General features: G+C 41.1%; 1 protein-coding gene across 4 annotated transcripts in view; it reads left to right on the forward strand.

Annotated features, from left to right (window-relative positions):
• The first annotated feature begins 1545 nt into the window (after nucleotides 1-1545).
• Ptprz1 (protein tyrosine phosphatase receptor type Z1) overlaps nucleotides 1546-13065 on the forward strand; it is a 170289-nt gene continuing 158769 nt past the window's right edge. For 2 of the 4 annotated variants that reach the window (XM_069996644.1, XM_069996645.1), the window contains exon 1: nucleotides 1546-1882. In XM_069996644.1, the coding sequence (XP_069852745.1) occupies nucleotides 1825-1882 (58 nt within the window). In that variant the 5' untranslated portion in view covers nucleotides 1546-1824. The remainder of the gene's footprint in view (nucleotides 1883-13065) is intronic. The other 2 variants (XM_069996647.1, XM_069996648.1) reach the window with 1 other exon arrangement.

Genomic DNA, 13065 nt, shown 5'->3' on the forward strand with positions numbered 1-13065 from the left:
TGAAAAAAGGTCATTCCATGTGGAAATTTACATAGCTAACCATCAATCCTACTAGATTTCCTTGCAATGTCACATACCTACATCTATCTATCTATCTATCTATCTATCTATCTATCTATCTATCTATCTATCTATCTATCAATCAATCATGGGAAGAATAAGACCAAGGGTGAACTTTTTTAACAATGATTTCTATTTGTGCACACACATCCCTAAAGAGTTACAAAATCTCTTATTCTATGACTACAGTCGAACTGGTAGTAACAGCTCCAGAGTACCAACGACTCTATTTAGTGTGCAGGAAGTATTCTTTAGATTTTATAAAGCTAAAACGTTGTTTTAGAGAGAAGAACAGGACATACAGTACAGATAACTACATCAAACTTTCATTAAAGATAATTTCAGAACTGAGCCTCAGATCAATTAGATTATCGAAAGGCACCTTTATAAGTAGAAAATGTCAGGCAGTTCATGTATATCACAGAAATGAAAATCCCATGATTTTTCATGACCGGGACCATGTAGAGTCTTGGAGGATATCACCAGTTACATTCGCATTATTTCCTTGGAGCTTCCAGTTATTTCAGCAACCCTTTAAGGAACATCAATTGTAACACACACACACACACACACACACACACACACACACACACACACACACACACACACAGAGTGAGTGCAAGGAGCTGCGGTTCTAATGCTAAAATAAACTCCCTAGCACCAAGGTACTTGGAGTCTAATGGCAAAATCATCACCGGAGAAACAAGCATCTGAAGGCGTACGTCCTATTTGTTTTTGTGTACCCTTTAATTGGTTAGACATTTACCATTCCCCCAGTGAAGAGCCTCCCACAGCAAGGATGGACATGGGGAGTTCTGACACAAGACCAGCGCAGCGGGACAGTTCCATCAGGGTCTAGGGAAGGGGCAGCGTCTGCGTGGTCAGGGGGCTCGCAGACGATCTGGAGTCAACTACCCTGACAAAATGGGCTCTGGAACGGCTTGAGTTCCTGGGAACATGGGTAGAGAAGGGGAAAGAGACCCAGTTTACTGGGTTAGCACCTTGAGATTGTACCCACTTAGCATCTGCAAAGAAATCATAATAAAATGAAAAATAGACATTCCCAAAGGTCAATCTCTGTGCGGGACCATAGGGATCTGGGCCCCCCTCTTCTCTTCTCAAAGGGACGAAAGGGTCTTAATGAAGAGATATTTTTCCCCAGGAAGATTCTAAAATCCCAGTGGGTCCACTCACTCCAGGGTGGAGAAACCACCCTCAGGCAGGCAGAGGGAGGGCTGTGTGGCGGGACTTGCCAGTGCTGGGACCCTGAGTGGCCGCCGCGCCCCCTCCCTTCCGCTCCCTTCCTCCCCCATGCCCTCCCCCCGCGCGTCCCCGATCCTCCGCGGGCTCGCTCCCAACGGCGCGCGATCCTGCGCCCCCGCCCCGCCGGCGCCGCGGCGCGCACGGGCCGGCCGGAGCGCGCACCCGCGCTCGGCTCCGCTGCGCTCGGCACCGCTGCTCTCCGAGCGCTCAGACCACGGCCGCCGCAGCGCGCGGAGGACTCCAGCTCCGGCCCGCCGGCGTGCGCCCGGGTCCCCGCGCCGCGCGCAGCCCGCTGTCCTCCGATCCTCTGAGCGCTCTCGGTCTCTCCCTCTCTCCCAGTCTCTCTCCTATCTCTCTTTCTCTCGCTCGCTCGCTCACACACACGCGCGATCTCACTCCAATCTGTACGCTGGAGGATTTAAATACATACATACAAGGATCGGTCCTGCGCGCCCCCTCCCTGCCCACCCGCGCGGCGAGGGGACCCCGGGCCGCCCGGCCATGCTAACCCTAAAGCGCTTCCTCGCCTGCCTCCAGCTGCTGTGCGTTTGCCGCCTGGGTGAGTGATGACAGGGGTTTCCCCTCCGGGGTCCGCGGGGAGCGTCTGGGGTGGTCTTCCTCTTTGCTGCTGGCAGAAGCCGCCATCAAGAGCAAGGTGGAAAAGTGGGGTGTGTGTGTGGGGGGGAACCGCCACCTCGGAACCCGCATCCGACGGGGCGGCCGCCCCGACGGGTGTGAGCGGCTTGGGGAGGGATGGTTCCGCGCCCTCTCCCCAACTCCGGAGTCACCGCGTCCCCTCTGCCCCGAGGGGGTCCGTGCCCCGGATCTCGCTGGAGAGACGATTCAAGGGGAGGAGGTCCCCCCCCAACCCCCCCAGCCCCAACCACACACCGCTTGCCTTTTTTCTCTTGGGCAAAGTGTGTAAAAGCAGCCTTTTTAGATGTACAGGAGACGATCAGTAAATAACCAGATACCGTCGACAGGAGGGGGCTCCCTGTTGTACTGAGGGCTTTCGGTTTTTGTTTGTTTGTTTGTTTGCTTTCTGTTCGTTTTGAAGCCAGGAGTATTGCCTTAGGGGTTTAAGTCGGAAACACACGTGTCTGACGCGAATGAATTGCACCCAGACACCTGAAAGGTAGTTCTAGCCACAACAAGCAGCGACCTGACTTTCCAGTGTTGGTTGTGGTTTTTATTTTTTTATTTCTTTTTGTACTTTTAGTTTATTCATTCAAGTCCAGGCAGTCACACACACACACACACACACACACACACACACACACACACACACACACACACACACACGTTTCCATCAGAACCTCTATCAATATTCTTTCTGCTCCTGCTGCTAGAGTCGACCCGCAGCAGCAGGTTGATGTATTTGTTCAGTGGCTCCGCTTTTGTCTAGCACCTTCCAGGGTTACACATTTAAAACGGGCTTTGCGTTCTGAAGTAGCCACTTTGAGTATTCACCTGCAACACAGATTTCAAGTCTCCCACAGTTGTTTGGTTGTTGGTTTTTTTTTTTTTTCTTCAGAAGAATGGAAAGACATTTTTTTCTTTTTGCATTTTAAGGAAGAAATGGCTCTTTTCTTCCCCAAGGCTTTTCAATTTGAATGGGAAGCAGCGTATGCTTTGGAGACATGAACCTAGTGATGACAAAGGTGTCTCAGTATAAGTGTTTCACTCTTTGCAGTGAGAATAACCTTGCTAAGTTTGTATTTAGCTCATAATAATGTATTCAACCCGCGTTCTGATACATGGGACCTCGAATGGAACAGTGGCCTGTACAAGCAGAAATTATTTTCAAGTTACAGCCACAGGGAATTGTATCACAAACATGGTGATAATTGCCCACTACGTTCATTGACATGACATTCTCAATGTCTTGTGGAAAGCGTGTGGAGCTAATGTGACACATAGAGAAGGCAGGTGGCCTATGTAAAGTTTGCAGGAGAACCTGTTGTCCTGTCCTGGTTGACTCCAGACTGTACAGGTGATTCTGGAAAGGGAATTACACTTCTGTTTGAAGTCATCAAATACACACCTGTTGAATTTACATTTCTGCATTCATGTATGTAGCCAACAAAGCCAGATCTTCTAGATACTGAAATTATTATTTGAATAAATCTCACAATGTTAGAGAAGCAAACCAAGTATTGTTTATAAACCTCATCAAAGCCACATTACATAAAGTATGCTATGTAGACTTAAGAGATAAGAATTCATTCAAAAATATATGCCATATATATTTTTTCTTATTGAACTGTACAGTTCAGTGATGTTCAATACATCCACAGTTGCACAACCATCACTATTATCTAACTGCACAGCACTTTAGTCAACTCCAAATGAAACTCCATACTCCCATCTCCCTGATACCAGGTTCTGGGTACCATAACCTACTTTCTGTCTCTATAGACAGATGTTTATAATCAAGTAATAGGTTTTTTCCTAGTTGTATTTACTTACCATATTTTTAATGTTCATTCATGTTTTAGCATATAACTGTACTTCATTCCTTTATATGGCTGAGTAATATTCCATGGTATGAATGCTTCATATCTGAGAATTCTCTCTCTCAGAAAAGCATTACTTCTGGCCTATTTTTATTTGCAGGGCATTCTGTTTATTGGTCATATTTTTAAACTCTTGAATGGTATAAAATTTAAAGGAAAGAAATTTATTGTTTTCAGGCTATCCCAAGCCTCTGTAATTATGAAGAATGTAAGCCTATATTGGAACCAATGTACTTTGTTGTTATTGTTGTTGTTTTGAGACTGAGTGATAAATTCTTTTGTAATTCTCACTGTTTACCATCGGGACAACAGGCTGGCCTGGCGTTATTTGCAACATCAAGTTGGCACAACATATTTTGGAAAACAGAGGCATATTATGTACAAGATAGAAATTCAGCCTCTTCTCTAAAAGCTGAGATTATTGTTTGTTTGAGTGGTTATTTCTTGTGTTCATTTTCCTTGTAGCCGTGGAAGGAGCATGACACACTTACTTGTGTTCCGTGAGGTCTGAGGACTGACTGAACCTTGCTTTGAAGGGTGACATCTGTGGTACAGTTTGATGACTGTCCTTATCATCATCCAGGAACAAGTTGAGAGTTTGCTGACGTGGTGGTCATTGGTGATTGTGAGTGTCTGTGGCAGGGTAGTGTCACTTTTGTGCCTCCTCCACCCCCATCCTTATTATTTGCATTGGGAGAACAGATCAACTGCTTTTTTCAAGCAATTCTAAACAGGTAGAAAACATCATTAGAGGGGCTGGGAAGGTGGCTCAGTGGTAGAGTGCTTGCCTTGAATGCATGAGGTCCTGGGTTCAATTCCTCAGCACCACATAAGCAAAAAGGAAAAAAAAGCCAGAAGTGGCACTGTGACTCAAGTGGGAGAGCACTAGCCTTGAGCTGAAGAGCTGAGGGACAGCGCCCAGGCCCAGAGTTCAGGCCCCATGACCGGACCCCCCCCCCCAAAAAAAGAAAATATCATTAGAAAATGTAGACCGGAACAGATCCTTTTTTCCTCCACTGAACAGCAGTAATACAAGGGACAGACTGCAGTGACTTTCCTGTAAGGAGGCCCAACTATGAGTCACAAAGCAGAGTGAGGTGTTTTAACACTTGTAAGGAATCATTTCTTTCACTAATGTAAACTGGGGATCCTTGTATTAAATGATCTACAGTGTTACAAGATGCACCAAATTCAAGTGTTTAAAATATTTTGGCTAAATATGCACGGAATCAGATTCTCAACTTCTGTAGTTACATCTTATTACTTTAGGAACCGCATTAAATACAGATCATACTTAAGGCTTCTTCAATAATTTATTACCTCACTTATTAATACTGCATATGGATTTAATGGAACTCAATATATTGTGAATGTCAGCTTGACCAGTTTATCATCCAAAACCAAATCATTACTACAAATAGAAAATAGTCATGTTCCCCACCACCACCAGCTCTTCTCAATTTAGACAATTTTGACGAGCAGAGTAGCAGTGTTCATTTCGTTTGTGCTCATTCTTATGCAGACTGTGGTTATTTTCACCCAGGGAAATTTGCCAGGATAAATCATTTCATTGATGAATTCGTTTCTGCTCTCATGTCTGCACTAGAGATCAAGACTCTTGCTTAAAATTTTATGAGGTGTGCTATGCGCTGGTGACTCATTCATGCCTGTAATCCTAGTCATTCAGGAGGCTGAGATCTGAGGATCAAATTTTAAAAAGCTCAAAGCGAAGCTGTGGCTCAAGTGGTAGAGCACTAGCCTTGAGCAAAAGAAGTTCAGAGACAGTGCCCAAGCCCTCTGGCTGCCACACGCGTGCACACACACACACACACACACACACACACACACACACACACAAATATTATGTAGTATATTTTCCCCATCTCCCTCATTCAAAAAAGATTTGAACTACGTCTAGCATGACAGCATTACTTGACCATTATTTTACCAACTTCTCAGGTGGTAATCTGGAAATGGAGCCCCTCAGTTGAGACCAGAGAACCTCAAAAGGATTTAACAAGATGAGCTTGTACTTCATTTATACCTGCCAACTACTTGAACATTTGCATACTCCTGGTGCTGACATTATATACCTGTTTTCTCATTTCATTTTTCCCTCAAAACCTTTAAGGCAGAAGTTTTCAGTCTAAATGTTTCACAGAAGAGGGAGCAGGGGGTGCAGAAAAGCCAAGTGATTTTTCTAACATTACACATAGCCTGTGTCTACGTATATCCTTTTTATCCCAAAGGTTGAGAGATTTTCATCTTTTCTTTCCCAGAAGATCAATCTGCTGCTTGGAATTTACTAATTTGCTTTCCATAAGGCATGGTACTACACTTGACAGTCCTGTTGCTTTCATGCAGGGATCCTCTGTGGCTTTCTCCATATGTTTCTATGTTGCGCGTTTTTCCTTTTTGAAATTTCAAAGCATTACATCTCCTTTCTTACATGAAAATTTGCTGCCATATATCAACATCATCTTGAAAGTCTTGGAAAATTCATGCAGTCATGTCAAGACTACCATGATCCAGGTACCAAACAGCCACATCCTTGCTGCCGTCATGGCTCTGGCAGTGCACGAGGCGCTAGAAGTCAACCAGCATGTGAATGTACAGTCCTAATACTCAAGATGCTTGCCATCTAGCTAACCTCATCTAATAGCTACAGTGAAGACCTTCTTTAAGTCTTTAAGATTTTTTTCCATCCACAAGTAGTTGTGACTGTCTTTCCTAACCTCATTTAATTATTAAATGTATTAACTATTGAATATTTTAAAATATTTCACCCTCTATTAGGAATTCTAATGGTGGATAGGTGGGAGACATGGCTCAGAAGAGCACCTATCCAACAAACATGAAGTTCTGAATTCAAACCTTAGAACTGAGAGAGATAGAGACATAGACAGATTGAGAAATAGTTAACCAAACAACCAATCAAATTAAACACCAACTTAAACTAGACAGCTATATTTCGATTTTGCTTTGACTTTAAATGTCTTATTGGAATTAATCCCTAGCAGGAATTTTAGGTTACAAAAGGACATCTGTTTTTATCTATACTTGGAATTCTTTAGAGTCACATGTACCACACAATATTAGCCACGGATGGAAATATGTATTTTATCCTCTTGCACCACCTAAAACATGTAGGCTTTAAAACTATGCTGTTTGGTTCTGCAGCACAATACCTAAGTGACTATTTAATTTAAAAATCTAGCAAATTAAAATCATCCAGTCCCTTTAGCACTGTAGCCACTCAGGGGTCAGTGACCCATCTCTGTGAATACCACAAGGGATAGTTTGTATACAGAGTATTCCCATCACTCACAGCATCTGTTGCAAGCAGATCTGGTTTAGGACAGCATCAAAAAAAAAAAGCAATGATTGATAGTACTCACAAGAAGTCCATTCAACTACAAAATGGTCTTGTTACTAAAATTATTTGCAGCATTGATGAGTGGGAGTTATTTTTGGCTTGTTATGGTGACCATACAAACATGACAGAGTTACACAGGGTGAGGAAAGTTTAATGGCCACTTTGCAGCCTTTGTAGACTGGAGTTGAACAGATGGTGGATTGGCAGTAAATGGTCTGTCTCACTGCACATTTCCCACAAGTTGTCTTTAGTAACTTATTGTTTTGTAACCCACCAAAGTCTAGTTCCTTGTGGGCAAAGTCCATATTTCATTCATCATTTGGTCAGCCACTAGTTTGACCTGTTCATCTTCATTGCCACATCTGGCACGAGAATTTCACTTCACTTGTTCTCTTAGAAATTGATATGCATGTCACCTAAATCCTACCTCTTATCTATTCATGAAAAGTAAAGCCCTGTGCAGGAATGATCTTGAGTAAGTATTTAATTTTGGATGGATGGCTTAAGTGAGTCTTGGATAGGTCATGACACCAAGTCTGTGAATGTACCTGTGTGTGTGTGTGTGTGTGTGTGTGTGTGTGTGTGTGTGTGTGTTGGCAGGGATAGGGGGTGTCAATGGGACTAAGAGTAATCAGAAATAGGAAAATGAGCATCTTGAAAGCACAAAGAATGTGTTTTCAGTCAGCTGAAAGCTGAGGTGTTGGATACATCCTATCTAGTTGAACTGACTATGAGCAATAATGGACCAAGACAATCCTAAAACCATAGGACATGCAGTTGTAGCTTGTGGATATGTGTACTTTTAGGGTTTGTCTAAATTTTAACTTTAATCCCAGAAAATAAGCAGCATGTAGCTTAGTCCTGCTCACAGTAGATGTTCAGAAAATACTTTTTTAAGGTTATCAATGCCATTTAAAAAATCATTGTAAAGTTGATGTACAGAGGTATTATAGTTACATGACTCAGGTAAGGAGTACATTTCTTATTGAACAGTGCCATCACTTTCTTCATTTTCTCCCAGTTTTGTCCCTCCTGATCCCTCCTTCCCCACAAGTTACATAGTTCATTTTCAACATAGTGTCTAGTGTGTATCACTGAATTCAGGTGGAATGGAGCAATCGGGTGAGTTAGAAATTCTTCCACAAATCAAAGAAAAAGAAAAGACCTACTCTTTGTTAGGATCACTACTTATTTTCTCCTCATCAATCAACTTCCTATCCTTTTACTTCCCTTCTCCATCTTGATTTTTTTCTCCTTCCTTTTCCCCTCCCTCTCTTTCCTACTCTGATGTTATTTCCTTTTTATCTTTACTTCCCTTGAGCATGAATTTAAGATAGATTCTGATTTTTCTTAGCAAGTTAATAAAGAGTTTGATAGGGAGGGGACTGATTCCATATGATTACATTAATAAAAGTACTTTCATGTAAGTTGGAGGATTCTGTAGTTAACATAAATTTTAAAGTATGGGTAACGACTGTTTCTGGTTTAAAAAAAAACTTCTACTGTGTTAAAATAGGCTGATTGTTTTTCCAGCTGATACTTGCCCACAGATATTAAAGTAAATTCAGTTATGCAATATAATGGTATGTAGACTTTCTGGTATTATTCAATAAGCATAAATCAACTACAAGCACATTAACAAGAGAGAATATTTTTATCAGTTTTCTTGGAAATAGAATTTCATACATTTGGAAAGAATAAGTTATTAATTAGCAGGAAAATAAGGAAGTTCTGTTAGGTTATTGAAAATAATAAACCACAGGTATTTTTTCCTTCTTGGAAAATCATTCTATTCTCTTCTCTCTGTGCTTACATGCTTTGCACTTACTCCAGTTTTTTTTTTTTTTAACTCTCACTAACACGGACTAAATTATTCTTTGTTACTTGAACCCTAAAGCACTGACATATTTACCTAACAATATTAACCTATTCCCTGAACTGCTTAATTCAATGCTGGGGGTATGGATACATGTGATGGTGCTCTTTAAAATGACTTCTTTATGCAGGGTTGAAGGCCACAGTCCTAATTGCATGCCAACAACATACTAGCAGATATCAGCCATACTTTTCTGTCTTATCCTCCAACTAAAACTAACTTTAGTTATTACCTTTTTGCCTACCTGTATCCTGACACATTTTCTTTTAAAAAAGAATGTGTACAGGTATTAACTACCACAATGAGTTGTGTAAAATCAAAGTTTTTCCATAAGAGCTATGGGGTTGTGTGGGCTATCATTGTTGTGTCTGTTTCAGTGCTCAGAAAAAGTGACAGCCATTGACCTTGGCCAGGAGTTCTTGATCCTGGATGCATTCCTTACTTCTCTGCTGTTATGGACTGAATGCATGCTTCCTCTTCAGCATTCATGTGTTGAATCCCTAACTGTCAAGACAATGGTATTTGGAGATGAGGCCATTTGAGGGATACATAACTCATGAGATCCAAGCTGCAGTGAATGAGATTGTTGCTCCTAAAAGAAAAGGAAGGGACTAGAGCTCTATCCTTTTGCATGACATAAAGACCCATAGCAAGAAAACAGTCATTTGCAAACCAAGAAGTGAGCCCTTAGAAGTCAGGATAACAGCAAACCAGACATCAGGAGACATACAGTAATCAAATCTGTCATCCCCTTGAAATTAGACTTTCTAGCCTCAAGAAAAGTGAGAAACACACATCCATTTCTGTAGCCACCGAATCTATGATATTTTGTTATGGTACCCTGAGCTCATTAATGTACTTGAATGACTTCTAAATCATACTGGTGCCTGGTTATCAGATCAGCTACATCATAAAGTACAGGTACTGGGCTCTGACACAGATATGTGCTTCAAATTCCCCAAGTCATTGCAGAATGCAAGCAGGGTTTAAAACCACAGATCTAGGCCAACCTCACGATACTACTAGTCTTAATTTATTTGTCTTAAGGTTCAGACATTGTCAGCCTTCACACTATCCTAAAACAAAGCCAGTGACGTGGGACCAAGGCCCTGGAAAACGTCCCATTTCCCTTCTTAAGGCAGTTTCAGTTTCAGAGTAACAGGAGAAGATGAGGATGGACAACACTGGCTGACCTCATAGTCTGCAAGCCACCCTTTAGGAAACCAGGCTGTCTTGGAGGTAGTCCAAATGTTCAAGTCTCTCAGTGGGTGGGGAAAGATAAGTGAACCATCCTTGGAGATGTGAAGAGTCATAAGGCCATTTTAGGACACAGGCAGACATCTATCTTTCATTTTGCCAATGATACATGGTACTCCTTTCCTCATGAATAATTTGTTAGCATTAGTTACTGAGGTTGTTTTTTCCCTATAAAATAGAGAAGATTTAACTACACATTTTAAAAAAATTTCAGCGATTTATTTCATGTGCTGTGTTTGAGATAAAATTTCTATTATTTATTATATCTAGGCTATTTTGTTATACTGCATTTGAGAAGCAACAGTAATGCCATTTAAATGATAATATTGTGCTATTTTAAATGGCTCAAATGACCACTTTAATAAACTTAATAGTAATGATGACATAAGGACAAATCAGTGTTATAGATCTTTATTGAGTATCTTCTTATGATAAATAGTGCTCTCAGAAAAGATTCCTCTTCTGACCTGTCAATTTTCACAATAAAGAAAGGTACATATATAAGCAGAATTTGCAAAACATGGGAGTATGAGTTGAGCGAGGGACATACTTAGTCTTAAATCCATATCTGTGAAGGTTGGTTAGGAAACAGCCTTGAATATAGACCCTGTAGGAAGCATAGACAAGGTTTTCAGCATCATTATGGAGACTAAGGGCATGGGGAGGGAAACAAAAGCACCTACAGAAGCATAGAGGAGAGTCGGAAAGTGACGTTTGGAGGAGGGAACTGAGAGGAGGGGTACATATGGAGTCCTCGAAAAACTCCCAACAGGTAAGATTCTAATGGCTGAAGAATTTGAATGCAAGGTCATCCATTAAAAAATGGAAAACTATTGAAGCATTTTGTATAGCCACATTGCTTGAACAGATTTCAGTATTCTACAAGGGTCAGGGACCGGAATGCAGGGTAGATTGGAACAGAGTAAGAATGCACATCACTCATTACTCTCTCTTGGCTATGTTCGTATTTAACAAGCACTCTTAAATACTCATATCACATGATATAAATATAATTGGTATAATTGTTGGCGTAACTGATGGGGCTCAGTGCCTTTGTCTGAAGAATGAGGCATGGATGAACTTCGAGGAATGTCTTTTCTCCTTGGGAGGTGAAGATGTACCCATGAACACAAGGGATTTTGGAAAAATCCAGGAGGAAAATGTGAAACAGCAAATACAATATTACAGAAAGTGATAATTTGGAAATTTAAAAAAAAGAGTGGTGGAGAGAGAAGTAATTGATTATTTATTATTCATTTATTTATTACATAAATAATTTATTATTTATTTATTACATAATAATACTACTTTTTTGGGGGGTCCGGTCGTGGGGCCTGAACTCTGGGCCTGGGCGCAGTCCCTCAGCTCTTCAGCTCAAGGCTAGCACTCTACTACTTGAATCACAGCACCACTTCCGGCTTTTTTTCTTTTTGCTTATGTGGTACTGAGGGATCGAACCTAGGACCTCAGGCATGCAAGGCAAGCGTTCTACCACTGAGACACCTTCCCAGCCCATAATACTACATTTTTGTGATGTTATTACATAGGAATCGAAGCTAGACATTCTTCTAAACTGATTGATTCAGAACACTGAGTAGCAATAAAGGAAGATCACTGGGCTGCTTAAGAGGATCCCTTTTAGCAGAGAGATAGTATAGTCATACCAAGAAAATTATTATTTTTTAGCACAGACGTCTTTGGGCATATTAATAGTGTCAGGAAAATCCGTAGGGTCCATCTCAGCTGTGCCTACAATCCTAACACTCAGTTGGCTGAGGCAGGAGAATGGCAAGTTCAAGGCCATCCTGGGATACATAGTAAGTCTCCACTTCGAATTGCAAAAAATAAATAAATATTAAAGAAAATATGTGTCTCAAAACGATTTCCTTTATTCACCTGGATGTTTGTCTTTTGTCCAGTGGTATGCACACACACACCACACACACACACGCGCACACACACACACACACACACACACACACACACACACGCACACACACACCACTGTGGTATTTACCTGCATTGAATTCAGATTGCTTAAAGGAAACCATATCCATGTCTCATAAACCAGTGTCTTCGTGGATTACAGCTTTTTTTTTGCATAAAGATAGTATAATGGAAAATTATCCTTAGGATTGGCTCCCCAGATTTTGTTTTTAAATTGATGTTAGCAGTTTTTGCTTTGGGAAAATACAATAGAGTTTTGTTATTTTCTGTATATCTCTTAAGAATACAGGGTATGTTAAATAAGCCATGACTCATTAATAATTCGTGTTTAATTGTAGCACATTAGTTCGATTTATTTTTTTTCCTTTTTGAGGTAGGGTTTTGTTCTGTAGTTCAGGCTGCCCTCAAACTTATATTCCACCTGCTTTAGCCTTCAGAGTGCTAGGATTATTGCACTACTTCATCATGTCCAGCTATACCTAAATATTTTTAGATGACCTTTGTCTTCTTCCAATATAAAAATGGGCAGAACTATCCATCGCTTCTTTTGATCTGAGTCAGTATTATCTTCTCCCAAGGATGAGGCCAATGAAACTCAATTTAGTATTCATCGACTAATTACTATATGCTTAACAATGGACTTGGACTTCAGTGAACACTTGTCTTTGAACACTTAATCTGGTCATGAAATGTGCTCTAATGGAACCCAGCTATAACAGAGAGAAAGCAAAATAATGCCAGACAGCTCAGATCCAATTTTACATATATGG

Source organism: Dipodomys merriami, unplaced genomic scaffold (assembly GCF_024711535.1).
Source record: "Dipodomys merriami isolate MVZ:Mamm:240054 unplaced genomic scaffold, mDipMer1.0.p SCAF_5, whole genome shotgun sequence".
NCBI lineage: Eukaryota > Metazoa > Chordata > Mammalia > Rodentia > Heteromyidae > Dipodomys > Dipodomys merriami.